The sequence below is a fragment of the Caloenas nicobarica genome, chromosome 10, assembly GCF_036013445.1.
Source record: "Caloenas nicobarica isolate bCalNic1 chromosome 10, bCalNic1.hap1, whole genome shotgun sequence".
Classification (NCBI taxonomy): Eukaryota; Metazoa; Chordata; class Aves; order Columbiformes; family Columbidae; genus Caloenas; species Caloenas nicobarica.
Genome location: NC_088254.1, coordinates 12558456 through 12586215, shown reverse-complemented (window position 1 = coordinate 12586215; position 27760 = coordinate 12558456). Strand labels below are relative to the sequence as shown.

At 38.7% G+C, this 27760-nt stretch overlaps 1 protein-coding gene across 1 annotated transcript; it reads left to right on the top strand.

Moving 5' to 3' along the window:
• The first annotated feature begins 162 nt into the window (after nucleotides 1-162).
• CEP152 (centrosomal protein 152) lies at nucleotides 163-27760 on the top strand. Its single transcript, XM_065641883.1, has 27 exons — nucleotides 163-223; nucleotides 2433-2555; nucleotides 3963-4063; nucleotides 4300-4366; nucleotides 4594-4935; nucleotides 5475-5643; nucleotides 6373-6513; nucleotides 7472-7611; nucleotides 7921-8121; nucleotides 9618-9765; nucleotides 11095-11186; nucleotides 12011-12174; nucleotides 12752-12959; nucleotides 13805-13918; nucleotides 14029-14159; nucleotides 14347-14475; nucleotides 14621-14756; nucleotides 15493-15672; nucleotides 16243-16515; nucleotides 16997-17128; nucleotides 17391-18041; nucleotides 19622-19793; nucleotides 24866-24947; nucleotides 25034-25140; nucleotides 25877-26033; nucleotides 26291-26394; nucleotides 26751-27760. Exons 2-27 carry the CDS (start codon nucleotides 2469-2471, stop codon nucleotides 27758-27760), a joined length of 5238 nt encoding a protein of 1745 aa, XP_065497955.1. The 5' UTR covers nucleotides 163-223; nucleotides 2433-2468.

The following is a 27760-nucleotide window of genomic DNA, read 5'->3' as shown; positions in this document are numbered from 1 at the left end:
AGCGGGGGAGGGTTTGCAGCGTAACCAAGCGCGACTGGGGCGGTGCGAGCGCGTCCCGCCCTTCCACCTGCCCACGCAGAGAGGCCCTGCTGCGGCCGTCGGTTGGCACCCGCGGCTGTCAGTCAAGGCGGCGGGCGCAGGTTCGGTTGTCATGCGGAAGGGCTGTGGGCGCGCCTTTGTTGTGCCTGGGAGAGGCGGGCAGCCGTGGCGTCCGGCGGCTCAGGTGAGTCCCGGTGCTCGAGGCCGCGCTCTGTCGTCTCCTCCTGCCCCGCAGAGGCCAGGGCGAAGCCGGCGAAGGAGGCTTCGGCTGGGGGTGCTTTCCCCGGGCGCTTTGGGTAGCGGCAGCGGTTGCTCCGCCAGGTGCAACCCCGCGCGGCCGCCCTGAAGCGGCTGAGGCGGCGGCTCACGAGCTCGCCTCGGCCTGTTCCCCGCCGGCCCTCGGTGACTGCCCGCGGCTCCCGCAGCCCGTGAGCCGGGGAAACGGCGCTGGGCCCTTTCGTCCCGTTGCCGCAGCTCGGGGGGCTGGGAACGGCGTTGAGCGGGAGGGCGGGGGGTCGTTTGCAGCTGATGCGGGTTTGAGGGAAGATGGCTGAGCTGCCTCAGCACCCTTCTGAGATCTGTTGTGGACAGTTGCACTGGAATCTGATATTTTAGAGGGTGCACAGAGACAGATACTGGTGGTGTTAGGATTCCTGGTAACTGTATTGGAGAGTTTCCTTGAATAACAGTGGGCAAGCAGGTCCTTTAAACATAATGTTGAGTGCACTCTCTGCAAGTTTGCAGACAGCACCAAGCTGAGGGGTGCAGCTGACACACCTGAGGAACAAGAAGCCATCCAGAAGGACCTGGACAAGCTCGAGAAGTGGGCTCATGCGAACCTCGTGAGGTTCACCAAGGCCAAGTGCAAGGTCCTGCACCTGGGTTGGGCATCCCTGGTATCAACACAGGCTGTGGGAGGGAGGGTTTGAGAAGGATTTAGGGGTACTGGGGGTTGAAAACCTGGACATGAGCTGGCAATGTGTACTTGCAGTCCAGAAGGCCAATTGTATCTTGGGCTGCATTGAAAGAAATGTGACCAGCAGGTGGAGGGAGGTGATTCTGCCCCTCTGCCCCGCTCTAATGAGGCACCACCTGCAGCCCTGTGTCCAGCTCTGGGATCCTCAGCACAGGAGAGACCTGGACCTGCTGGAGTGAGCCTGGAGGAGGTCATGAAAGTGACCAGAGGGCTGGAACAGCTCTGCTGTGAGGTCAGGCTGAGAAAGTTGGGGTGTTCAGCCTGCAGAAGGGAAGGCTGCAGGGAGACCTTATTGCAGCCTTTCTGTACTTAGAAGAGGCCTATAAGAAAGATGAGGACAGGCTTTTTAGCAGGGCCAGTTGCAATAGGACAAGGAGTGATGGTTTTAAACTAAAAGAGGGGAGATTCAGGCTGGACATAAAGAAGAAATTTTTTACAATGAGGATGGTAGAACACTGGCCCAGGTTTCCCAGAGAGATGGTAGATGCCCCATCCCTGGAGACATTCAAGGCCAGGCTGGATGGGGCCCTGAGCAACCTGATCTGGTTGAAGATGTCCCTGCTCATGGCTGGGCAGTTGGATTAGATGAGCTTTGGATGTCCCTTCTAACCCAAGCTATTCTATCATAATGAAGTAAATGACACATTAGGTCTTTTAACTTGGGGATAATGCTCTTGTAAAGCTTACTTTATACGGAGTGAAGACTTCAGCATGTGCTACACCTGTATGCTCAAAGAATGTGCCATTCTGTAAAATCTTCATCAATCATTCTAGTTCATATCTGCCTGTCAGGAGTATCGTTTCATCAGGGAGTAATTTACCTTGCAACGACATGTGGGCCAGCACTTGTAGCTTACTGTAAACTCACTGCTCAGAGGAGACAAGTCCGTGGGAGTCTGAGTCTCTTGATTAAGCAGTTACATTTGGAACTGACATGATACTTTTCCTATTTCCATGTTAGTTTTCCTCCTTTTCCTATCAGAGCCATTACCCAAATGTGCGAGCAGCAGCGTACTTCCAGTATTTAGTACAAAATATAGTTATTTTCTAGAAATAAATTAAGCAAGATTTGAAAGTGGACATAACTATCAACGTACTTTGCGGTGCATGTATTACATACAGTGTTAGAACTTGAAGAAACTCATGTCTGGTTGTAAGTGGACTTCAATAATTTCATAATGTCAGCATATGAAAAGCCCAAATAATCTGTATTAAATGCTAACTTCTTAGAAATGAGTAGCATTGGATATACTGAGAAACAAAAGATCTAGTGAATTATACTGATAATCTGGAATGTTTGTTTCAAAAAATATATTTTTGTGTGTGTATTTGGCTACTTAACTCAGGAAGTGAGGGTGATACTCTTTTATTTCCTCCCCCTTTTACTCACGTGTGATGTTTTCCTGTCTTGTGATAGGTTTTGCTGAATGCTCAAAAGCATTGCTAGACAACAATGTCCCTTGATTTTGATAGTGGAGCTCTACAAACTCAACATGAAGATGAAGACTATGACCAAGAGGATTATGCAAGAGAACAAGAGGTGAAAAAGAACAAATTATTTAATCTGAAGGCTTGCGTATCTAGCTTCTTCCCTTTTTTTTTTCATTTAAGTGTTTTTTAAAAAATAAAAAGGTTTTGTGCTGTCTTTGGTAAGAGCAAAAAAGAGTGCAGACTGTGCTTTGCAGGAGCGGCATAAAAAGTAGAGAGAAGATGATACTGCATCTTAAGAGCCTTGCAATGTCATATGTAGTGGCTGGAAGACTGTTACTCCTTGACCATGCAGTAGACCAAATGCAAAAGGCTGGTGTCACCTGCATTTTGTATTTCTTGACAGCTTTTTCACCTATTAAAAATACTTAGAAAACAACAGCTCTCTTTCACTTGAAAATTTGATTAGCTTAGGGGGGAAAAAAAAAGAGACATAATTATAATAATAATTTAAAAATTCTGATTATAAATTACCTATTTAAGTCTCTGGAAAAATATATTCAAATGTTCTGGGGTTGGTTTTTTTATTGAGTTGAAATACTTCAGATGTTTCTGTTCTTTTTGTTTCATAAAGAAAATTGGCAAAATGTGCAGAAAAATAGCTGTTCAACTTGGAAAGATGCTATTGCAAACACTGTAGAAAATCTGATGTCTGTTCCAAAACTTTCTACCCAGATGAAGAATGTTGTGCTTGTGCAGGAGAACAAGTAATGAATTAACAGTAGGGTTATTACAGTGTGCGAGAGAGCACGTAAATGGCATTCTAAGTTCAGAGTGTGAGGGGAACATCATTTCTCTAAGGAGGGTCTGGGAGAGCTGGGACTGTTTACCTGGAGAAGAGAAGGCTCAGGGGGAAATCTCCTAAATGTGTAAGAACACCTGAAGGAAGGATGTAAAGGCAATGGAGCCAGGTTCTTTTTAGTAGTGCCCAGTGACAAGACAAGAGGCCACGAGCATGAACAAACCAGCCTCTTTGGAATAAATTAGTGGTAGTCCTTGTAGGTCATACATGTTTGAACTGGGGCAAGGTGGGATGCACAAAACTGTACGTGTTGTAGATATTTCAGCGGGACGTGACTTTTACCCTGCTAAAAGGAGGCTAAAACACAGGCTCTGCTGTGTTCCACAGTCAAGATATAGTTGAGTGCACTCTCTGCAAGTTTGCAGACAGACTTCAAAAGTAGTCTGTCCTGGGACATGTCTGTCTGGCAGCGCTTCCCTTACTTCTCTTTGGTGCAGCTCTTCTCTTAGGAATTTTTCTGGCAAACTCTGGTTAGGTTGGTACTCTACTCTATTAAGCATTCTGCCATGTAAGTTTCTCTGAACTCCAGTGTTGTGAATTTTTCAATGAAGAAAAACAGGATTTTGTGCAAGTGGCCTATTTCACCTGTCTCTTTGGACCGAACTTGTTTGCATTCTTTTGAAAAGCATATAATGAATGTAGTTTGTTCTGTTTCAGTTGCAACAGCTATTGACAGACCTTCCCCATGATATGCTGGAGGACAGTGGAGACCAGCTCTCCAGCTCTTCGGACTGTAGCGTTCATGAGACTGAGGAGCAGTAAGGCATTTTGCATAATTTTTTATTATTTATGTTGTGCTTTTTAGAGTAGAGCAAAATCCCAGCTGATGAGATGTGTAAAAGCAATCCAAGTAAAAGGCGAGCTGTAGTTCAGTTTGCAGTATGGTTTGTGTTCCATGAGAAACAAACTGGATGCAGCTTAATTTAATTATGAGATAATTTGTTTTATTTACTGAAGTTGTAAGTACATAGTTAAGCTGCTTGTCTTTCTCTAGATCACATGAGCCTGGGAAGCATGATGCAAGGTGGAACAATCATCCATTGATAAGCGATCCTCAAAATGTAAGCTATATGAACAGTGATATAATTAGTAGGAACTGCTTGTTCATAATAACATGCTAAATATTATTTAAATTCATTAGAGCAATACTTCTCATGTAGTTGACATGTTTTGCTATTTGTTTGAAGTGTTTCTAACTTGAGGGCTGATAAACCCAGAAAAAAGGTGGGGGAGTGGGAGGAAATCTGAGTTTTGAGAGATGACTTTTAAACCTTGTATCAATTCATAGGGTTATGAACAAGGACAAAATCTGTACCTTGAGCAATTCTTATGTGACCAGCAAAATGATCATGGTGAAAAACATGGAAAGAATTGGAATGGCCTGCAAACTGATGAAGAGAAGAAACATTTATATGATGTTAAAGAAGATTACTGTGGCCAGAATGGTCAAGAGGATCCTGATGATCTGTATCTTGGTAGAGATGGGTTTAATGCTCCAAGCTGCTACCAACAGAATGTGTATCATCTACCTGAAAACTTCAGGCCCTATACAAATGGCCATAAACCAGAATTTAACAGTCAGCAAAGTAAAATAATAAATTTTCCAGATGCTCCAAAGGAACATCTTAAGGTATTTCAGAAGCTGGTGCATTTTTCTGTCTCTTTTGGAAAATTTTCACAGGTTTTAACTATTGGTAGTTAATATTTCTAAATGCTTTCAGTCCCTTAAGAGTTTAAACAATGATGGGAGACTTCTGTAGTCTATTTTGTATATTAAAACAACGAAGTGTTAACTGGATTTTCATATGTGCGTGTTGGTGGTGTTTGTGTGGGGGTTTGGTGGTGGTGTGTGGTGGGTTTTTGTTGTTGTGTGTGGTGTTAGTTGTTTTTTTCCTCTTGGCTATGTAGAATTCCATGAAGTAGAATGAATGTGATTCACTTAAGTGCGTGCTTACTCTATTGAAGTTGACATTTCACTGCTTTCCTAAAGTGGAAGCTTTCGTGAAAATTTCTATCACACACAAATGGTGTGCTGAATTGGAGCCTGAAAGTGAAGAGCTACTAGAGATTTTCTTAATGTCAGTCTGTAAAATGAAAAATATTTTAACTGAGCAAGACTACAGTTGTAGTTCTAATTTATTTCCTCTTATGCATATGTTGTCACAACAGCAATTTGTTGCATCTGATGCTGTCGGTGGTCAATTACCAGAATCTTACAAAGTGACTTATAAACCATACCAAAATGGCATTCATCAAAAAATTCCAGTAATGCAAGAAGGAACCAGAAGAAATGGAGTATTTGAAGATGTGCAACGTGAATTCTTGGGCAATGATGAAAGTAAGTGTTTGCTGTTTAGACTTGAAATAAGCTTGTATGAAATGTCCGATGGAAATCGGCAACAGAAAACCTGTTGATTTCGGTAGATTTTTAATAAGAGGACAACTAAAAGTAGGTATATGATCTTTTATTTTGCTCTAAGCTTGCATTGGGGTAGCCCCAATTTTTCTTTTCCCACTTTATAGAAATTGGCTTCTTTTGATCCAGAGTATTTGAATTTCAGATTATTGAAACATAGTTTTGACTGGTGAGACTGTGAAATAAATGATTTCTGATGGCTTGATCTGAAGTCTTACTGTCACTTTGTCTTGTTTGTAACATTGGAAAATAATGACTTGCTATGCCTTAGGAAACATGCTTTGCTTGATCCCACATGGGGTTTTTCTATTAGGTACATTTCAAGTGACAGAACTACTTTGCTTGCTAAACATCTTGAAAATGTATAGTTGCCACAAGACCGTGTAAATTCACAGCACATAAACTTTTCTCTGGGCTTGCTGCAAGGTTTGAATTGTATTGGTAGTTCCCAGAATTTTTCAGCCACTGCTGCCAGAGCAACTCAGGTAATGTGAATCAAACATGGATTAAAAAATGGTGCAATTTTGTGAACCAACAGTGAATTTGGCACTGTGTGAAAGTAGTATTTTGGGGCAGGAATTGTTTATGGCCATGACTTCCTTGGTTAGTTGACTGCACTGACTTGTCTGTGTGCTATTTGAAATCTGGCAGATTCTTCAGAAAATATGCAGATTCTTCAGCTTCAAGTTTTAAATAAAGCAAGAGAAAGACAACTGGAAGAACTTAATGAAAAGCTAGAAAAGAGTGCACAGCAGATTAGGTATTTGAATCATCAACTTTCAATGGTCCAAGGTAAAATGGTTTTGTACAGATCTCTAATTCTTCCATTTTTATTCACATATAGCAAATTTTATTCTGAAACTTTGATTTAGGTAGTGTCTCTGCAGGTATCGATCATATTTATAAGCTTGATTTGGGATTATGTGGACCTAACTCTGTCACTTGATGTTGTTTTAAAGAAAATTCTGTGGATTGGTGCCTGACTGCATAATTGTCTTAACTTTTACTGCATTCTCAAGACCACCGTTGTATTCCAGAGTCCCCGTGTGCCAAGTATTACAAATGTTCAGAAAAGTGAGAAATTTGTCAAAGTAGTGTGTTAAAACTGAAAGAAAAACAAAAAAACCTCCAAAAAAAACCAAACCAAACCCCAGCGGGGGAAATGTACATCTATTAAACTTTTTTTTTTTTGGTGCTGTCTGGTTTAACATGCTATTTCATGGGCTGTATGTGGAGAGAAGCTCTTCCAAAAAGATCAAAGCAGTAGTGGAGACTGGTGGTTGTTTTGGTCTCCCTTTTCTTATAGGAACAGACAAAAAAAAAAGTCATGGGTTTAGAGAATTAAGAATATAATTTTTAGAATACAAAAGGAGCAAATGAGACAAAAAACTTCAGCTGTCAAGCATTTTGCTGTGTCTTGGCTGTTCCTCCAGGAGGAATATTTTGTTTCTCCCTTTAAATGGTGTAAGGAATAATACTAGTTCCTAATGCTGACAGAATGGGGCTTGTTTCCAGTAGAGTTCTGAAGGTACAATATCTCAGAGTGCTTCCAGCTACCGGAGGGAGGAAGTTGTTACTGAATGGAGACTGACAGTGTTTTTGTTCTGTCTTCTGCTTGTTGTCCACAGTATAAGACAGAGGGCTCCTAGTGAATGGGTCTGTAGAGCAGAGATACTGAACAGTCGTGTACCATGAAGCTGTTGGGTGGCTGGCCATGTTTCTCACACAAGTATTATGTCTCTCTCTTAAGATGAAAAGGATGGTTTGGCTGTTAGTCTTCGCGAGTCTCAAAAACTCTATCAGAATGGAAAGGAACGGGAAGTGCATCTTGAAGGCCAAATAAAGGCCCTTGAAACTCAAATACAGACTCTTACTACCAATGAGGAGCAGGTACTATAAATATCTTCTTATTGTAGAAGATCTCTACAGTTATATTTGTGGTACATTAGTGTTAAACATAAATGCTAGTATCTTGAAACAGTTTATGATCATTGCAGAAGCTGGATATATGATGAATGAATAGGATGCATTGGTGGAAAGTAGTTTGTATTTAAATCCAGGCATTATTTGAGCACTTTTAGCAAGTCTTGCGTTTAAAAAAACAAACTCCAAAAAAACCCAAACTGAACTGACATACAGAAAATTGGAGCAAAAGTAAAATATATGTAACTGGGACCTATTCTAATACTGTTCCTACAGATATTGAAGCAATCCAAAGTGGCAGAGGTTGCCATGGAAAGTATGCAGAAGCAGCTATTAGAACTTCAAAGATCAGATGCCCTTCAGCGAGCCAGGGAACAACACGAGGCCGTTATTTCAGCACTCAAGCAGAAGTATGAAAAGCAAATATTATCATTAGAGCAGAAACTTGATACTACAAAATCTGCGCTCCAAGAACAGGTGAGAAATTATTTTAGGATGCTGAGTATTGTACTGGAGAGGCTGTAGAGCTCCCCATGTTTCCTAAACTGTGCTTCTTGACCTATAATTCTAATAACTCCTTCTGCCAGCTGCAAAGCAAGTGGAAAGGAAATTCTACAGAAGTCTCAATATTATGAAGCCTATGTGGTATGTTTTTATAAACATCTCCAAGCAGTTGTGAGCTGAAACTGTGAGTTTGTACATAGCAGATGCAGAGGAAGCAAGAATGCATTTGCCTTAGTTTCTCTCCTGAGCTTTCATTCTGTGCACAGTCTCTTTTTAAAAGAGTACTGGCAAATAAATCTGAGGAAAAAAAATAATTAAGAAATTATGTGATATTTTTTGATGCAAAAAGCCCCTGTTATTAAACAGTCTATAGCCAAGCTTTAGTCATAAAATGATCAAGGACTTCTAACCACTGAACAGTCACTTTATTTCAGAAGTATGGATTTGAAAAGAGAGAGGGAGGGGAAAAAAGGCTGGCTTTAAGACGGAGTTTGATATGGATTGTGTCATATGGTTATAAAGCTTGTTAAGATTATTCTGCCTGACTTGTCATAAGAGTCCATTACGTTATGAGAAATATTCAAGCAATGTAGTCTAGTCAGGCCTTAATAAATTGCCTTCTTTTTTCACATAAGGGAAATAGAATTAAATTTCTTTAATTCTAGATCTGTAATTCTTTTCTCAAATAGAAAATAAATGGGTTGTATGTTTGAAAAGGTAACTAGCACTTACTTGTAAACAAGAGTGTGCTGCTAAATTTCTGTCTCTTAGTACCACAGCAAAGCTTACACAGCTCTGTCTCTACTGCAAAAGAAGTTTTTATGGTAGTAAGTTTGGGGTATATAGAGAGAGCTCCTGTTTTTGAGGGAAAACAGAAAATCAAAAGGTGTAACGACAAAGTACTGTGCCGCCCAGGTCTGTGTAGGTAACTGGAAGCAATGCCATATGAAGGTCTCCTTTGTATATCGTGTAAAAACAAACAAACAAACAACCCCAAACCCAACAGTTCATCTTTTACAGAGCGTTGGAAGTTGCTAGCTTGGCTTAAGCTCAGTTAAAATAAACTAAATTGAGTTACACTCAGGCTTAATATAAATAATGTGGAGGCTTGATTTTTTTTTTTTAATTTTTTTTTTTTCTGCAGTGGACTACTAGATGAGGCTAATTACAGGGGTTAATCTGACGTGCTGAAAACTAACTGCTCTAGGAAATATGGAACAACTCGCATCCGTATATGTTTATGTATGAGCATACTTACTGTCTCCTAGTGAAAACTTAGCTTTGCTGTAAGAGATGACTTGTCAGCCAAGGATAGCATTTGATCTGTGGTTGATTTAGCTGGCCTTTGCCCCTTTACGTGTCTGATTCTTTTTCTCCTGTGACTTGTAGGCATTGACTCCTTCTGTATCTGAAACTGTCCTAGATGGCTAGATGTTTGTAAAACGAATAAAAATAATCTCTCTTCCTAGAAAGAGCTTTGCAAAAATCTAGAAGAGCATGTTAAGCAACTTCAAAGGATGCTGGAAGAAACCAAATGTGAAAAAACTGAAATAATAAATCGTCTGACAAGAAGCCTAGAAGAAAGCCAAAAGCAATGTGCAAACTTACTGCAAACAGGTCATCCTCTTATACTCAAAATTTCTTTCCTTGCAGAAATGGCTCAATTTTTTAAAGTAAAAAAATTGTACACTCTTGTTCCTATGGAAATGGAATCAATATCTAGCTAAATGTGTACTAGACCACTTCCTATGCAGTACATTAGTCAGGTTTAAATAAAGTTTAGTCAACTCTAGAGTGAAGTTTAAAAACTAATGAAATAAAAAACAGGCACACCCAATCAACCCCCCACCAACCCAAAACAACAAACCAACCAACCAAAAAAAACCCCAGCAGAACCCAAAACAAAAATGATTAAACTATTTTTGTGTGCGTTTTGTGATGCATATGTGTGAACTCAGTTTTGGGTTAAATAATGGCCTTTTGGAGCAAGCTACTTATTTTTGTGTTAGGCGTTTGACTTGAATTGCCATTTTAAATTCAGATCTCAAAGAGAATAGAATTTATTTTTGTTGCTGGAGGCTGGTTCTTGGAGAGTTATATCAGTAGGCATCGCATGTGAAATGTTCTGCTCTTTGCGTATTTGATTTATGTCTACCTTTACACATTGAAGTCTTTTAATAGTAGTGTACGTCTTTTCATAGAATCCAAACATCTTAACTAAACAAAATGTCTGTCTTCCTGGATCCTAAATTTAAGAGCATGTTCTGTCTGAGAACTGTGGTAGTCTGGAAGAAAAATCTCAGACAGCGCCTAAATGTCAGGATAGAGAAGAATAAAAACTTTTATTGGATCTGTATTATGTGGTAAATAAGTAATTATAAACGTGATAAGATATTTAAAGAGTACAATTGTCAATTGAAGAAATGCCATGATTTTTGAGCTGTATTCATCAAATGCCTTAAAGCATTGGCAAAACTGATAAACCTTTCACCTGGGGATAAGGGAAGGTGCCCTGGTTTCCAAGGTGGTCCTGTTCCTGCTAAACTTGTGGCACAATCACACAATGTCATTTTCTGTTTCTCATGAGCTACGAGGAAAGCAAACATCTGGCACATCTTGCTCCCCGTGGTATTTATTTTAATGCTGTCATTAAGAATTCTCAAAAAAATAAGCCACAGTAATTCTCAAACTTTAAAACTTAAAAACTTTAAAAAAACCTTTAAATTGCAGACCTGTAGTAATCTCCACCTGCTCAATTCAGGCAGAAATATTCCTGCCTTTTGTTATTTGTATTTTTTATTAGTGAGATCAAGGAAATATAGACAGAGTAATGCCTGTTACCAGGATCAACATGGCTATTTTTAACAGTGATCTTTTTTTCAGATTGTTTAGTCTTTCTTGCATATTATGACTTGATCTTTCTCTCCCTTTTCTTTCCTGCAATAGGCACGATGCAGGAGACAAATCAGTTACGGTTTCAATTGCAACAATCTCAGTCTGCGCACATGATAAGCAATAACATGAACAAGGCTTTGCAGGTTAATTAATTTTATTTAATATTTTACTGCTTTGATTTTTAGGGGGATGGGCATTATAGCTCAGATGTTGATAGTTTAAACTCTTTGAGGAAACAAGCATGTCTCTTCAGTAAAGGACTACCTGCTACTTCATCTAGTGTTGCATGCTAGTGTGTGGGTTTTTCTTTTTTTTAATTAAAACAGAGTGAGGCATATGTATTGGCATATGTCTGATATACACCTCTCTAACCTGGTAATGGAAAAAGAATAATGTAAATTCTATGTGTTGGGAATCTCTTGACTTAATATCTTCAAGTGTCCCTATAGCCTAATTATGTTCTAAAATTTCCCTTTTGTGAGCTAAAGGGAACACTAGAGAGCCCTCTGCAAAATATGAGTGGAAGTCAGTGTTTCCAGTTCAGTTCATATATTTGACTTAAATGATCTTGGAAATCATTAATCCTAATAAGTAGCACTGTCTTCCCAGCTATGTACTTTTCTGTCATCATCCATTTTACTATACAAGGGCAGCAGGAAAGAAGTAAGAGCAAAAGAAATAATACTTAACTTCATATATAACTAATAAGAACAAGAGAATATACTGAACAACAGAAAATATTCCCTAACTAATTTGTAGTTTTAAGATGTGCTTTGCTAGAGGTATCAAAAATTATAGCACAAATAAATAAAACTAATGGTACGTGATTCAAGTAAATACAGCTAAAACCAACTAAATTTAGAAAGAAGAGCTCTGTATATTTGTTTTCTTTGGAAGAGTTATCATAGGCCTAATGTGCTTGCTTGGAGTTTCCCTGCTCAGTGTAATTTTTTTTCTGTCACTTAAGGAAGAATTAATGGAACTGAAGGAAGAAATAGCTTTGTATGAATCTGCTGCCAAGCTTGGAGTATTTCTGAATTATGCAAGTGGAGAGCTGCATACAAACCTGAGTGATTCCTATGTAGATTTGGGAATTAAAAATAACTCTGGGAAGAAACCAAGGCTCTGCAGGTATCGAGTGATTCTTGTTAAAAGAAAAATCTAAAATCCTCAAGAAATTTAACAAGTGATGTGTAAAACATGGTCTTACTGGATCAATATGTAGTTTGATAGGTATTTGAAATACTGCTTGTATTGTGAGCTAATCTGGGAAACAGGAAGCCGGACTAATGCCATAAACTGGATGCCTAATTGCTGCTTAATAAATCTTCAGATTTTATAGGGTCTGTGTTGCTGTTCCTTGAATTGTATGGATTATATGCATGGATACCTTTTTCCTTAAAGATTTCCTAGAAGCTGTCTTTTTAAAGCAACCAGTTGAGTTGTCTCAAAATACTTCACATCATGCGAGAATGAAGTTTTGGGGGAAACACCTGAATGGACAAGTTTTCTCTACATTAATTACAACATAATGAAAAAGCATATGGCATTTGTATTCATGTTCTCTCATTCTTTTTACTCCTTAGACATCTGTATTTCTGGTAGCATTAGTTGCTCTTTGCTACTGCTTGCTTGCAGATAAATGTGGTGTGTGTGGTTGTTTTTTTTTTTCTTTTAAATACTGAACTGGTTGTGTCTTCCTTATTAGTGCAATACAGAACAGAGACATGGATAAAGAGCTCTCTAAAGATGAAATTATTGTAGAATTAAAAGCTGAGCTGGAACGTTTATTGAGCAGTAATAAAATGAAGAGAAACCAGATTACCCAATTACAAAATGATCTTAAAGATTGCCAGAAGACATTAGAGGAATACAAGCAGTTGTTGAAAGCAGAAAAAGCATCAAAAGAGTCAGAGGTTTGTTCTTTTACACTTTTTTAAAAGTGAAGTGGCACTGGATTTTAGTGAACCAAACCAATATTTAAACTTATGAAAATGAATCGAAGTTTTACTCACAGCGGAGTGCTCATAGCAACTAAGTAAATCTGTCTTTTGGTTTTAAGGAAAGTATTGTCACTCGATGATACTTTGTTTTGTATCTTTGAAAAAGAAACAAACTGAATAGCAGAACTTGGGCAGCATGTGCCCTACTAGGTGAGTTTCGATATGACAGCTTACTTGCTTAAAAGCACTTAATGGCCACTATGCTTTTTTCAGAACTAAATTTCATTGAAGAAAGTACATTTTCTTTAACCAAAAAAGATCTTGTAATTTCTCTGAGAAAGCTGATAGTATCATTAGGTTATACAAATGGAACATTAAACAGATTGCCTTCAGAGGGCCTTCACTATGTAATTTGATCAACAAGGAATCTCTTTATTGCATCTCTCTTCACCCATTGTTAACTTTCCTCTATAAATTGATCAGGCTTGTACCATCTGCTCTTGTAATCTTGTGACCTGGATGTGGGATAGGAATATAATATGCTTGAGAAGTGTGCACTCTGTTGGATGATAGTAGTCACTCAGCTTGCAAACACAACGTTTAGTGTGTGCTGCTTTAAACCTTGGTACTATGAGTTCCAAGAATTCATCTAGAATAACAGTGATACTGTTATATCTTGCACTGCAACAGTTTCCTTTTTTTTCCTTTGTTTTTTCTAAGTAAAATTTTTATTTGACAGCTTTAAATTTTTTTTAAAGAGTCAGCTTCTAAGTCATGTATGTCATGAAAGATATCATCTTAATTTTGTTTATTTTTAGCCTGTCACAAATCTAAATGATACTTTGGTGGCCAGTCCTTCAGTTTCTGATAATCTTAAGGAAGAAGTTCTAAGGCTCAGAAAGGCTAATGAAACTTTGCTGCAAGAAGTTGAGGTGAGACAGACATGCTGCTTATCCCTACAAAAAAATCCCTGTGCTAAAACTTGCAATTAGAAACTGTTCTTTACAATCCACTTACTGTAATACTTGACTCATTTGTCCAGAACCATGCTTCGACTATTGAAGAACTGAAGGAAAATGAAGAAAAACTGAAAAGCTTAAATCAAGATCTCTGTTGTCAAATGAGAAAAATGGTTCAGGATTTTGATCAGGATAAACAAGAAGCCATTGACAGGTAAGTCTGTTAACTCTGTCTAGTTCCATTTGCAAACTTTTAGCCTGCATGTATAATCTTGTACCAGCTATCTGGTACAAGGGGAGGTCAACATTAGAAATCTAGTTTCTTATTTAAGGAAAAGTTGAACCCTGTCTAAAAGGAGGGAAAAAAACCCAGGAAGTTTTTTCCTTTCTTGAAATCGTAGGTGTGAAAGAACTTACCAGCAACATCATGAGGATACAAAAGCACATTTTGAGAAAGACCTGATGGAGAGGTACGCTGCAGAAAAACAGCAGCTTATTCAAACTTATGAAGAGATGATCTCACAGTTAAAGTAAGACTTACCTTTTTTTTCCACTTTTACTGAAACTTTCACATTTCTCATCTGGCCTTCAGTGCTGGTTACGCTTTTTTTAAAACAGACTTGCTGTCCTGTGGGTGTAAAGACTAATTGATTATAAATAATCTGTCCTGTGAAGGGCTAACATAGAGGAGCTGAACAGAGAGATGACTTCAGTGAAGGATTGTTACATTGGAGTCTGTGAGGAGAAGGACACCTTGGAAGCTACTTTGAGGCAGAAATTTGAGCAAGAGCAGCAGCTGAAGGAAGAGGAGGTACTAGTGGAAATACCTATCAACCATGTCCTTTCAGGCTGTTTTCAAGATATAATATCCATAAGTGTATTTAACTTCATAATTGTTTGGGAAAGATATTTGGAAGAGATGCAGCTATATCAGACATGATAATATATGTGATCTATCGGTTGTTAAATTAATGTGCTGTTGTGTCCTGGGGTTTAAAATATTGTAGAAGTAACCCTTTGCAATAGCTATTAATTTTTACGTAGTTGGCTTTCATAATTTTGACTCTTGAGGACTGCTCAGTCAGCAGTGTGACATTTTACATTCTTGAGAAATTTTCCAAAAACTGAATGACATTACAAGCTTTCTTCTCCCTATATAAAACTGATCTGAAAACACTGTGTTTTTTAAGGTCATAATTAATTCAGCCTATGTTGATTAAAATCTTTGCTTTTCTGAAGAAATCTATGTGAAATGACTAAACTAGGTGAACTGTCTTGCTAAGCAAGTACAGTAAAGAGGTGCAGCTCAAAGTATGGTCAGAATAAAGGTGCTTGATAAGAAGACTTATTTTAGAGCAATATCTTATAATAACCTCTGATATTGCACCTTAAAACACCTACTTTTGAGAGTGGAATCTCTTTCATCAGTCAAATCAGTGCACAGGCTCTAGAGAGTTAATCATGCTTCTTAAGCATTCTCATCACTTTGTACCAGAGCAGTTCAGTATGCCTTGGAGAATACTTCAATAATTTTTTTTTTCCCCTAGCTCAAGAAACAGCTACTAGAAGAAAAAGAAGACTCTCTTAACCTTCTGAGGACTGAGCTTGAACAGAAACACAGCAGTTCTATGTTAGCAGCAAAGAGGAAATGGCTGGAAGAAAAAGAACGGCAGGTTGAAGAGGAAGTTGCATTAGCCAAAGTTCACTGGGAAAAGGAGGAAAAAGAGGTGTGGAACTTAGATGATGGGTTTCTTTTGTTGTTGGTTTGATTATTTTCAGAAGGAGAACTTGTATGGAGATAGACTTATGCATGGTTATTCTGCCATTTGAAGTGGCTTTTAAGGCTCTGTAATTTTAGTAGCCTCTGAAGAAGTCAGTAGGTATTACACATGCTTAAGATTTTGGGGAAAAAAAAAACCCCACAAACAAAACCCCCCCCACCAGAAAACAAACCCACAAACCTAAACCTTGCAAAGTAACATGCAGAATGTCCTGTATGTCACGGTTGGTAATATGTTGGAGTTTTCCACCCTGATCCCTGGATGAGTGGTTACACTTTATTGTTGAATTCAGTTATCATACAGAAGTACTTTGGGTATCTTATTCCATAGAAGAAAACTGTGAGGAAGAAAAACCAACTCATTCTTTACCAAACTCTATGCTTTCTGAGCATGGTTTTGCTTTTCTCCTATTAGGGAAGACTATTGGTGTGAACAGAGTTTTATTTATTAAATATCAGTTAAATTCTAGCTATTTAGACACTGGGAAGATTGTCTTAAAAACATTTTGTTCCTTAGAATAAAGAACAAGTCTTTGCAAAAATAGAAAGAGAATGGCAAAGTAGGCTGGAAGAAAGGAGAAGAACTGCAGTTGAACATAATGACTGTAGCAGCCAAACTAACCAAGTGACTGTTGTGGATGAAGCTTCAACTGAAGAGTTAGAAGGGATTGTTGAAGATCAGAGGCTGCAGATCCAGAAGGCTCTGAAAGAAAATATGGCCTCTGAAGAGGCCTTAAAAGAATTTGAAATAGAACTGGAAAATAAATACCGTAAAAATATTTCTAGCCAGGTAACAAATAATTGTTCTGTCTTTCTGGAGCCTTGAAACTGCTGTGTGCAACTAAGTCACCTGAAAAAAGTGTCTCTTCCACTAACTTTGTATTAAACTCACTAGTTGATATCTGTTACATTAGAAATATATTAAAAAAAAAAAAAGTTCTCAAGAAGCTATACATGTAGCTTCATTTTTCTAGCTGTTAATTTTTTGGTACAATTGGACAAGTTCTGCAGGAGTTTTGAAAATGACTGAGCAAAACTGAGTTAAAGTTTATACCATTTTGTTAAGAAAAATAAATTGAATATTCACTATTTTGGTAACACTTTTTTGCATCAAGAAATGCATGAGATGCTGCTGGTCTGATTCTTTCGATTTCTGTAAATATAGGTAATCCAAACTGAAGTCTATTCTTTCACTGCTACATGAAAGTAATAGTAAAAATGTATCTGGTGGTGGTGACTGAAGTAGGTGGGTTTTTTTAATCTACTTGTAGGTAGAGGCAGCTTTAACCCAAGCTCGTGCCAGGTGGCTCCAAGAATTAACAGACCTCAAAGAGTACAAAGTAAATCTAAAGACAGAACAAGAAAAATGGGAAAAAGAACACAAAGAAACTGCAGCAAAGCAGGTAACCCAAAATACTTGTATATGTGTATTGTTAAACAGTTCAGTCTTCCAGATCACATATATTACAGAGGAATGCATACAGACATAGGTGGGGAATCGTTAAGGAAAGGTGTTTCTAGTGTACTCCAGTTCTGATCCATTTTTTTGCCTATATAGGATTCTATTTAAAATAACTTGAAAATTATCTCCAATAGACTGATAATGACCCAGGGTTATATTTTATGTATATATATATATTTATAATGACTTTGTGTATTCACCAGTTAGCCCTGGTTCTCTCAGCTGCTGAAGAAAAGTGGAAAAAAGAATATGAGAATACAGAGAAATCTGGACCAAGAATGAAAGAACTTGAAGAAAAGGTGATTTCTCTCAAGAAGGAGTTGGAGCTGAAGAAAGAAGAATTCCCTGCAGCTATCAAAGCAGAACTAGCAAAAGCCCGTGCTCAGTGGAACAAAGAAAAGCAAGAAGAAATCCTGCAGATACAAGAGCAAAATGAGAGAGACTACCGATCATTCTTAGATGAGCATAGAAACAGAATTAAAGAGGTACTTGCAATAGCAAAGGAGGATCTTGCAAAGCAGAAGAATGATCTCTCCATTCAGAAAGAGGCAGAAATGAAGATGTTACTAGACCAAAAGCAGCGAGAATGGGAAGCTCAGGAAAGAAAGAAATTGCAGGATGCAATTAATCAGTATGAGGAGAAGACCCTGGTTGAGCTTGAGTATTTGTTGAGTGAAATCCATGAAGAACTAGTCAAGGGCACATGTAATAAGCATTCTTGGAAGGACAAGTGTCTTGATGCTCCTGCTCAGTTAAACCGCCAATGCAAAGACAAACTGAAGGCTTACTTACAAAAGGCCTACAGAACCACAATTTACACAATTCTGGAAAAGGAAGAGCGAGAATGGAAAGAGGTAATATTTCTGTAAATTATAACTGTCAATCAGAAAAGGGAATTGAGAAGTTGTACTCATACCCGTATTCTCCCAATATAAAATATCTGTGTAATCCTGAAAATCGTAGAATACAATATGTGAGTTCATGGATAGGAACAGTGTTTTAAAATTGCAAAAGAGGACTAAGTGTAGCATTAACAAATGAAAAGGGAAAGGATGGGTGTAGCTTTGACACCTTCGATCTTTAAAAAACAAAAACCAGGTTAGGAGTGTCACTCTTTAATGCCAGGATTCATAAATTAAGGAGATGAATCCACCATCTTAAGTTTGGGAGCCTGTTGAAAGCTCCTGGTGACCTCTGAGGTGGGTTCTGTCATTAAAGCTCATCTTAGATTTTTTTTTTTTTTTTAATTTTTTTGCGTAGCTGCTTTTTTTTTCTTTGGGAAATTTAGCAGTTTGTATTGGTGATGGGATAGTGATCGTGGATCATGTTACTTTTTTTTCCCCACTTGTGATACAAATAAAGATGAAAACAGTAAACCCTTTTTGCAAATTATCTGTAGTATTTTGTATTGCTTAACTTTATTGTGTCTCTAGGAAATCCTTTTCAATGTGTCTGCCCAAATGAGGAAAGATATCCTTCCCTCTTCTAGAGGAGTTTGAGGCTAAGTAGAATCCTGTGCAAAAGCTTCTGTTTCTCTTCTTCTGCCAGATTTGACTTTTGCAATACTTATGCTTGTAAGTTTTTTATTAAGGGGAGCATCCCAATGGAAATGCCATTTCCACCCGGCATTTGGCATCTGGGGAGTTAGCCAAGAACAGGACAGAGAAAGAAGCTGTCTTGTTTTTCAAGAAAAAGCAGGATGTGGGGGGAAATGAGTATGAAGTGATTTCTCATGACAATATTAGCCAGTTTTTTAGTGCTAATATGTTTCTGTTCAGAAGTGATCTTTTTCCTTATCATGAGTTATTTTCACGATGATAAAGAAAATCTAGGTTTTTATCCTATGCCTGATGCATCTTCTGTAACAGATATGTATGTCTCTTGGTGAACCATTTTTAATATGCCTTTGAACTTCAAAACATTGATTGGCTTGCACGACCTTATCCAGTGAAGTCTTTGAATCTCTTAGTAATGTCTTATGCTACCATAATAACAATAAAGGAGCTACATCCTTCCAGATGCCTTTCCCATCCCCCTACAACCCACATTTGTGCAGAAACTCTAAAGGCATCTAACCCCTTTTTCTGCTGGGTATGCCTTTTAAAAAACGAGTTAGTTTCAACTATTCAAAGACACTTTATAGTTCTGCAATGTTAAGGACTACTGATGTCTCCAAAATAAAGTTCAAGATAATGCTGTTTCAGTGAATTACACTAAGAAACAACTTCTATATGCTAGAATACACGTTTTCCTCCCAATTTGATTGCTATCAACAGTTCTACTGCAGGTTTAAAGCACCTGCGTTACAATTACTAAAGCTACTTGGTGGCCAGCATTGCTTGTTTTTATGCATAAATACTACTTATCTACTTTAAGTGTGGAACACTTTTTATTGCTAGTTTTTGGGTTTTCAGGAAGTGTTTTTCAATTGCAGAAATATGAAGAACTACTGAATAATGTAAATAAAGAAGCATACTCTTGCCTGCAATGTGGTGAAGGAGTTACTGGGGACATGGCAAGACCTCTGTGCAATGTTGGACATCAAGCAGAAGCACAAAGGGGGCTAAGGAGACAGCCACCTTTGCAGGAAACTGGAACAGACAAAGGTATTTGGTTTGTTTTTAATCTGGCAAATTGTGTATCATTAAATTAAACTTGTTAGTAGCAGTCTTTAACAGTTCATGTCTTATTGATGACTCTAATGCAAAGTTAGTTAACTAGTGAATCTTTGGGTGATAGAGGAAGATGCAGTTCTTCTGACCGTAAGGTTGTTTAATGTTGCAGTAGCTCGTACTATGTTAAAGTCACAAACTGTGCAACAAATGCTACTGGTCTGCAGCTTACTTATTTAGTCCTAGACTTTGAGGTTTAATTTTATTAAATGCTAGTAGCTCTCTGCTCTTTAAAGTTATGCTTCAGGAGTAAAGAAATAGCTGCCATATCTGCTGTAGATGTAAATATTCTTTGGGGGTTGTGCACATATGAACATTAATACTTTTGATATATAACAGCTCATAAGTGAGTCCATATTGATCATGATGAGCAGAGTGTGGTCTAAAGTATATATTGTAAAAGAGTAACGCTAAACCAGAGCTTTGAAGATGGAATTATACCACTTGCTCTTGACATTAGCTAAAGATGAGAAATTGTACATTCATGTAACAGATATTGTGTCAAGAATTATACTTCATCTGGCATGGTAGTTTTTCTGATTCTTTAAATCAAAAATGTAGTTGAAAAAATGCAAATCCTCAGGTGATGTTTCTCCTTTTTTTTTTTTCTTTCCCATTCCTGCCTTCCTTCCCCCCATATATAGTTTAGTACTGTAGCCTGTCCTAAAGCTGTCACATGTACTATGGCAAAGCTGGAGCCAGTGTAGCTGGGGAAAAACTTTATGGGAGGCACAGAAATCTCTCTGGGGCTTTCTGTTTAGTTTGAGTTCTTATGCAACCAAAAAATATAAAGGAAGAAAATGCAAGAGAGTCTGGCTTTATGCCTATAGAGTGGCTGGAATTCCTTCAACACCAAAATAACAAGCCATCTATTAAACACAAAACAATACAAGCAGCGCAGCTCTTCTGTCTCTAGAGCTCCCTGCCCTGGCTATAGAGAGGAGCCACTGCTCTCCTGGAAGTAGCCCAGTCTTTGTGAATTTCTTAACTTAACCAGACTCAGCCGCATGTGGAGCTTTCTAGCTGAGAGAGTCTCCTTCAGCTAACTCCAAAGACTCTGCTGTGGGGGTTTTTTTTTTTTTCTTTTTTTAAAAAAAATAATAATAAAAAAATCAGCCTAGAAGTCAATGAAGACTCAAATCGTCACTGATGGGAGTCCACTGATGGACTCAACAGATGCTGCTGCACCTTCTATATAAGGGTTCCAGCCTCTTGTGATTATTTTAGACTAATGTCTTACATGCTTTCCTAAGTAGAGCACTGGAAATAGTAAGGTTGGTTAATTCCTTTTTTTTTAGTCCCATGGTTGATGTGTAACTTCTAGCAATTACTGTTGCAGGTCAGAAATGTACAAAAAGGAACCTTGGGTCTCAGGAAGATTTTTGCTGTGCACAGTGCCAGGAGCTTGAAAAAAGAGAGATTGTGTGCCAGAACTTGAAAAGAGAGCTGGAGATAGCCTATAAACATCTTCAGCTTGCTGTGAGGGAGCATGCAGCTAAGTCAGAGCAAATCCAAGGTTAGGATTGTTAGTCACCTAAAGAAAACTTTGAATGACTCTGCCTTGCTGGCTGCCTGAGTCTCTTTCATCTGTTGCATCATTTAGTTTTCAGTGGATGGAGTGGGTGTGTGTGCACACTTAAAATAACAAACCAACCCCCCCCAACCAAAAAAAAAAAAAAAAACCACCACAAACCGATCTCTCCCCCGCACTCCTAAGAAACTCCCCTACCCTCTCGGCTTTAACGTTACATTACATAATACTCTTTCATGTGTGTCGGGAAAAGAACAGAGGAAAACTGAATGTTACAGATGCTCTTCAAATATATGTACATGTGGATCCTGTTGCCTATGAAGGTTACACGGATAATGCACGCATGTGCACGTGCACACACATACTTATGAACATATATTAGTCAGAGAGGTGTTTAGCCCTCTCCTTTGAGGCTGTACTGCTACTTTGCACATGGTCATACCTGCACAGTGGGAGTATAGAGAACAGAGTGGCCCCAAATGTTACTTGTTTCCTCTTGGCACCAGTAATAGTAAACCGCTGACCAGTTTTCCTGTACCTTCCTGCATTAATAGCCTGAAGTTGTAGTTCTGTTTATTTTCTTTCTTTCTTTCTTTTGTAAACCTTGAAGTAGGATGTAAGTAGGCTTTACTTAATCTCCGCCTTCTAAATCAAGATGTCTTTTTTCCTTTGTGTCACTTTCAAATGAGAAATACAGGACAGATGACTGAGAAAAAGTGTCTAGTTCTTAAATCTTTCTTTCCTGTGTGATGTCTCTACCAATGATGGATATGAAATATCCACTTTGTTTTTGGAAGAGTCACTGAAAGGAAGGCTTCTGCCTGTAGTATGGAAATAAGGCTTTTCTGAAGCTATTTCTGATGGAAAAAAAGGTGATGCAAAATAACTTGGTTGAGACTCCGTTGTTGTAGGAGACTGCTGCTGATTCAGTAGTGGTGTTATCCAGTACTCTTGTTTAATACACACCCTACAGACTGTGAGGTAGTGTTTTGTTGTGATGGCCTTCTTTTTGCTGTCCAACATCTTTATTTTTGGCATTCTTAATATATTTATCACTTTCTGTGGATAGACTGATAGTGCCTGGTGGTAAAACCTTTCTGAGACTTGGCCATTGCAATATCATCTGACTTCATATTGATACCTGCATTTATTGTGGAGGCTGTTTCATCATGTACATCTGTTGTCCTTTCAGGATAACATACTCCATGCTTTATTACATTATTTAACTTGGTAGAAGTCTCTGGACATAGTACATAGTAAAATCTGGGCTAATGAGGATGAAAAGTCTTTGGCGTATCGAACCCCTTTGCTGTACCTGTAACTACTCCTGTGGCTGAGTCTCCCTCTATGGGCCTTACATGTAGGCTGTTCACTTAGAGGAAGTTGTATTGATTCATCTGTCTCTGATAGCAACAAGAATTCCTTTTGTCTAGATTTATTTCTGAGAGTATTTGTAGGAGGGATACCTACCGTGCTTTGTTCCTGTGCTCAAGAACTTTTTCTTTCTTACTTGAGCATAATGTTCCATATGGAGCACAGTTCCCATTCAGTTGTTAATCTGAGGAGCTCTATCCCCTTATTCAGCTGTATTGAAGTCAGCAGAGATCTTTGTTTTAAGGAGCAGAACAAAGAGAATGATGTTTTCTCTGAAGGAAAAGATACTGGTGATTTGAATAAGAGGATCATTCTCCCTGCAGTGTTTTAATCAGTTGAAGCTGTACGCAATAGTGTTCAGGGCATTTATTTTAGGCTTTCCTCAGAGCATAGCAGGAATTGGACTTGCTGAAGGTTCTGGCTCAGGAGAGGTCTCAAACTGCATCCTGAGGGTCAGTAACTGTAGAACTGTTTGAGCATGCCTCAGTGAAAGGTCACTGTGGCTACTGTAAGCAGGTTTGGCAAACGGTCAGCTTGGGGAGAGCAGATGTAAGGTGGTAGGTTATACCAAGTGACTAAATAGTTTTACTTGCCAAAGATGGTGGTTTGTATGTGTTGTGGTGGGTTTTTCATGTGTGGGGTATTTGGTTTTGTTTTGTGTTCTTTTTTTTTTTAAATGAAAAGTATCAATTGCCTGCTCTAATAAATGTTGTGCTCAGTGAGGAGGAGTAAAATGCTGTATGTTTTTAAGGGAAAGGTTTTTGCCAGCTTGCAGATATGTAAGCAAGGCCGGGTGGGTAACTTGCACAGATTTGCATAGTAGTATCTCTGTGCTCATTTGTTGACAACCATATAGCAAGTAAATTTCCTTAGGGACTGGGAGAAAAGATTGAAGGATAATAGGTGGCCTGTTAATGAAAACAGAGGCTACTACTGTCACCAAGGTCATCACAGATACAACTCTCAACTGCTCAAAATGAGATTCAGACTGCAAATGAGAATCTCTGAAGGCCATGACTTGCTGCTCTCTGTATTCTAGGATGGCTGCTTGCTTTTGGCTTTTCGGTGCATCATCCTAGAGAAGGAAGAAAGCCAAACTTGTCTGTGTCTTTCCCAGATCCTCATTCTGCCCGTGGAAGCCTTGATTCTTCCAGAAGGAAGGCTTGTCTTTAATAAGATGTGCCCTCCATTGTGTGGTGACAGTCTTTGTTTTCCTTAGGCCATAGTTCATGTGAGAACTGGTGTGGCTGGGCGTGGTGGAGGTTATCTGCAGCATTTAGTCTAGGTGTTCAATTCTTTTTTTTTTTTTTAATGGGTCTATTTAAGTTTACCCATAAGTTCAAGTTATGGTAAATACCTGTACCCTTTTTAAAAACAACCGCTTGCTTAGATTAGATTACTTAACTAATAAATAGGTTTTAATGTTCTTTAACTTTCAGGAGATGGCCCATAGGTGGACTATCTGTATGCCATGATCAACAGTCTTCATTATCAGCTTGAAATCCTATGCTTTGGGCTTTTTCAGCTCCACTGTCTTCTCATTCTCTGTGGTGTCTTCTCAGTAACATTGAGCAGAGTTCAACATGGAAGTCCAGCCTTTCTCTGTAATACTGGTTTTTGGTAATTTAAAAAAACCTCCCAAACCAAACAAAAAAACCAAACCACCACCACCAAGTTTTATCTTTTATTTCTCTGCCCCAAAGAAGGCACAATTGCTAGCCCAATATTAATAATTCTTTTCCCGTGTTTGCCAAAACAACCCTTGTTATTTATTCCCCACCCTCCTTGTCCTTTCTCTACATGTACATCTGGTATCTCTGAAGTTTCGCCTCCAGCATAGTGTTAGTAATGGCATATGAAGGCTTTAAGTTTATTTAATTACTGCAGGACATGACTTTTATATTCAGGCTTCACTGAAGTGTATTGTGGTCGGTTCCTATGTGCCTGTTACTTTAACAGCTATACATTTGCTGATGATGCTTTGTGACATTGAGCTCTTATACCAGAGACAGCAGTTTATATGTAAAAACTTCTGTTGAACTCGGCTTGAATTTAGAGAAGTGCAGTGTATGGTTCATGCTTTTTTTTTTTTAAAAAAAAGGAAATGAGAAGGTTTTAGAAGCTCTAATTGCAGAAAGCTCTCAGATGAAGACTAAACTGAAAGACCTGGGAACACCACCAAGGTATTTAAAAATTTTAAACAAGCCAATTCTTTTTTTGTAAGATACAAGCTGCTTTTCTGGTTCAGTATGACTTATGTGCATTTCAGGTCACTGTCAAAGGGAAGCGTCTCAAAACCTTGTATATCCTGTGACTCTGTGAAAGGGCTGGAAGAAATGCGTGCTCAGTACATAAAAGCTGTGAGCAAGATTAAGTGTAAGTACTAAAGTCTTAGCTAAAAAGTTGGGAGAGCAAAATAATTTACCTTGTCACTTCCTTCTCCTTCAGCCAATTTGCACAGGAATCTGACAGCCAAATTGCATGAGAAGTAAATTTTTCCTTCTTACTAGAGTGAATGTGAGAAATGGAATTGTCACCATAATCTTAGAAGATTAATTGCTTTATTGTACTCTATCTTTTAAAGTGGTAAAGTGTATATTGAGAACTGTTCTTGTTTCTCCAGCAAACAATCCAATCCACCTACCCTGCAACTTGTCCTGAGGAAGAATCTCCTTTTCTCTTGTGCTGTATCTTGCCTTCTGGTTTAATCAGCAACTTTCTGGCTGAGGAGAGAGGGTCAATTGTAGCACCAGGTCTTACTTGAGTGCAGCCCGTCCACAAATGGTAGCTGCACTGCCATCAAAGGATTCTTAGACCTGCATTTTACCAGCTAACGTTCCTCCCAAATCCCTGTGCATAGTGTTTTCTATTGCTGCTGAAGACGCAGAATTGGACAATTGAGTTCCTGTCTGATGCTTCATATTGACCTGCTCTGGTCTTGAGGGGCATTTATCCAGTAGGCAACACTTGGCACAAGGATTTGAGTGGAATGTTGGCAGGTAAATCCAGGCCTTTGCTGACTTGCTTCAGGTCTGTCAGACAATCCCATTTTGTGGCACTGGCTTTTTTTTCCTTCTGGGGGAAAACTGGTACTAATGAAGTGTGTTTGTAGGTGATATGCTTTGTTATATCCGTGAAAGTAAAGAACGAGCCGCTGAAATGATTAAAGCAGAGGTTTTGAAAGAGCGCCAAGAAACTGCACGGAAAATGCGCAAATACTATTTGACGTGCCTTCAACAACTTCTTACTGATAATGGGAAACATGAAGGGTAAGTTCAAGTATGTTTGGAAATTGCTGTTGGTTTTGAAAGAGGTGTATAGATGTTAATCTGGTGTTTGTCAGCGTTGGAGCAAATGGTGTCTGACCTGAAGTCTTCCAAGTCTGCTCAGATTGGCATGGGGTCACTACTGAGCAGCCTGGCATGCTGTTCTCACTAACATTACCTTGAAGGAAAATGCAGAGTTGAAAAGGAGTTACTCTTAAAGTTTAACTTTTTTTTTTTTTTTTTGGTGCAATTCTTGACAGAGCTGAAAAGAAAATAATGAATGCTGCCAGTAAGCTTGCTACAATGGCTAAAGGACTAGAAACGCCTCTTCGACACGTTCCCCAAAGCAAAGCTACCCACTCAGGTATGTTGGATTCTATAGTTGTTCTCTTATGGATCATAACTGATTTAATTTATGTAGCAATGAAAATGCTGATGGAAAGTGAAGTACTATTTATTTACAAGCTTGTTAATGGAAATGTAAATATAAGGTGCTTATTTTGACAATGCTTACAATTCCTTTTTAAAAAAGCTGAAAACCCCCACAACAAACCCACAAACAAAAACCATAAAACAACAAACCAAAACAACCAAAACAACAACAACAACAAAAACCCCAAACCCCAAAACAATCCCCCCAAAAAACCACAAAAGAACCTAGGTTTTCTTCCAGCATTAACATTTCCTTTAGTTAATCTATTTTCTTCCCTTCTCTCCTAGCTCTGCTATTAGATTCTGATCTACCATGTGGAGCTGTGTGCTCAAAAAGAGATCGCGTGCTTCAGACTAGGTCAAACCGTATGGAAGGCAAATCATGTGGCGAAAGCATTATTGAAAAAGCCAATGATAAAGTTGTTCAGAAGCGTGTACCACTTGACTTGAGACAGCAGTTTGATGCAGTGCAGGCTGAAACTCGCTATATGCTTCATGAAACACAGACTTCAAATATTCAAAATGGGAATAATTCTAAAAATCTGAATGGTGCTTCAAGAGCTGCTCTGTCAGAGTTTTTTCCAAAGGAAGATGGAGGAAGAGAAAAATATGGCCCCATTGTAAATGTAGACAAAGAACTCTTGTGTGCTGCTAGTAATATAGCACATCAGAATGCTGCTTCATCTGCTTTTCAGGTGACATTAGAAAATACGCATGCACCCAGCTTTACAAATGGCTGTACCACCTCTGGGCCAACTCATCACATGCTTAAGAGCAAAAATGAAAGAATAGTCTTGAAAGAGGATAAATCTATCCAGTCATGTGGAAAATGGAAAAGTAAATCTAAAAGAACTCGGGAATTTGATTTTCAAGAAGCTCCAGAAAAGGATGAAGAAAGCTGCAGTGAACGGAGTTCTGTGAATGGAAGCCTGCACCTGCATCACAGTGATACACCTCTCTTGTATCCTGAACAAAAGGCCAGTACTCACATGCAGGCACAGTCCGCATGCTGTCAAGAGTTTCCTCACATCAGGTTACTTTCCCCTGCAGATGAAAATGCTGTTACTTCTTGGACAGACATTAGCAACGGCAAGATTCTCAGCACAAAAAGCAGCACTAAAATTTACAGTAGAAGCCATCTGATGACAAACCCAGAAGATACTTCATTCCTTACCTCCAACAAATCAAATTCTGCTGTCACACAACTCAGTGTAGCACCAGATTCAAATGTAGGAAAATGCTGCAACAAATGCTTGGAAAAAAACAGCGTGGGAACCCCGGTCTCTTCAGCAAGATAG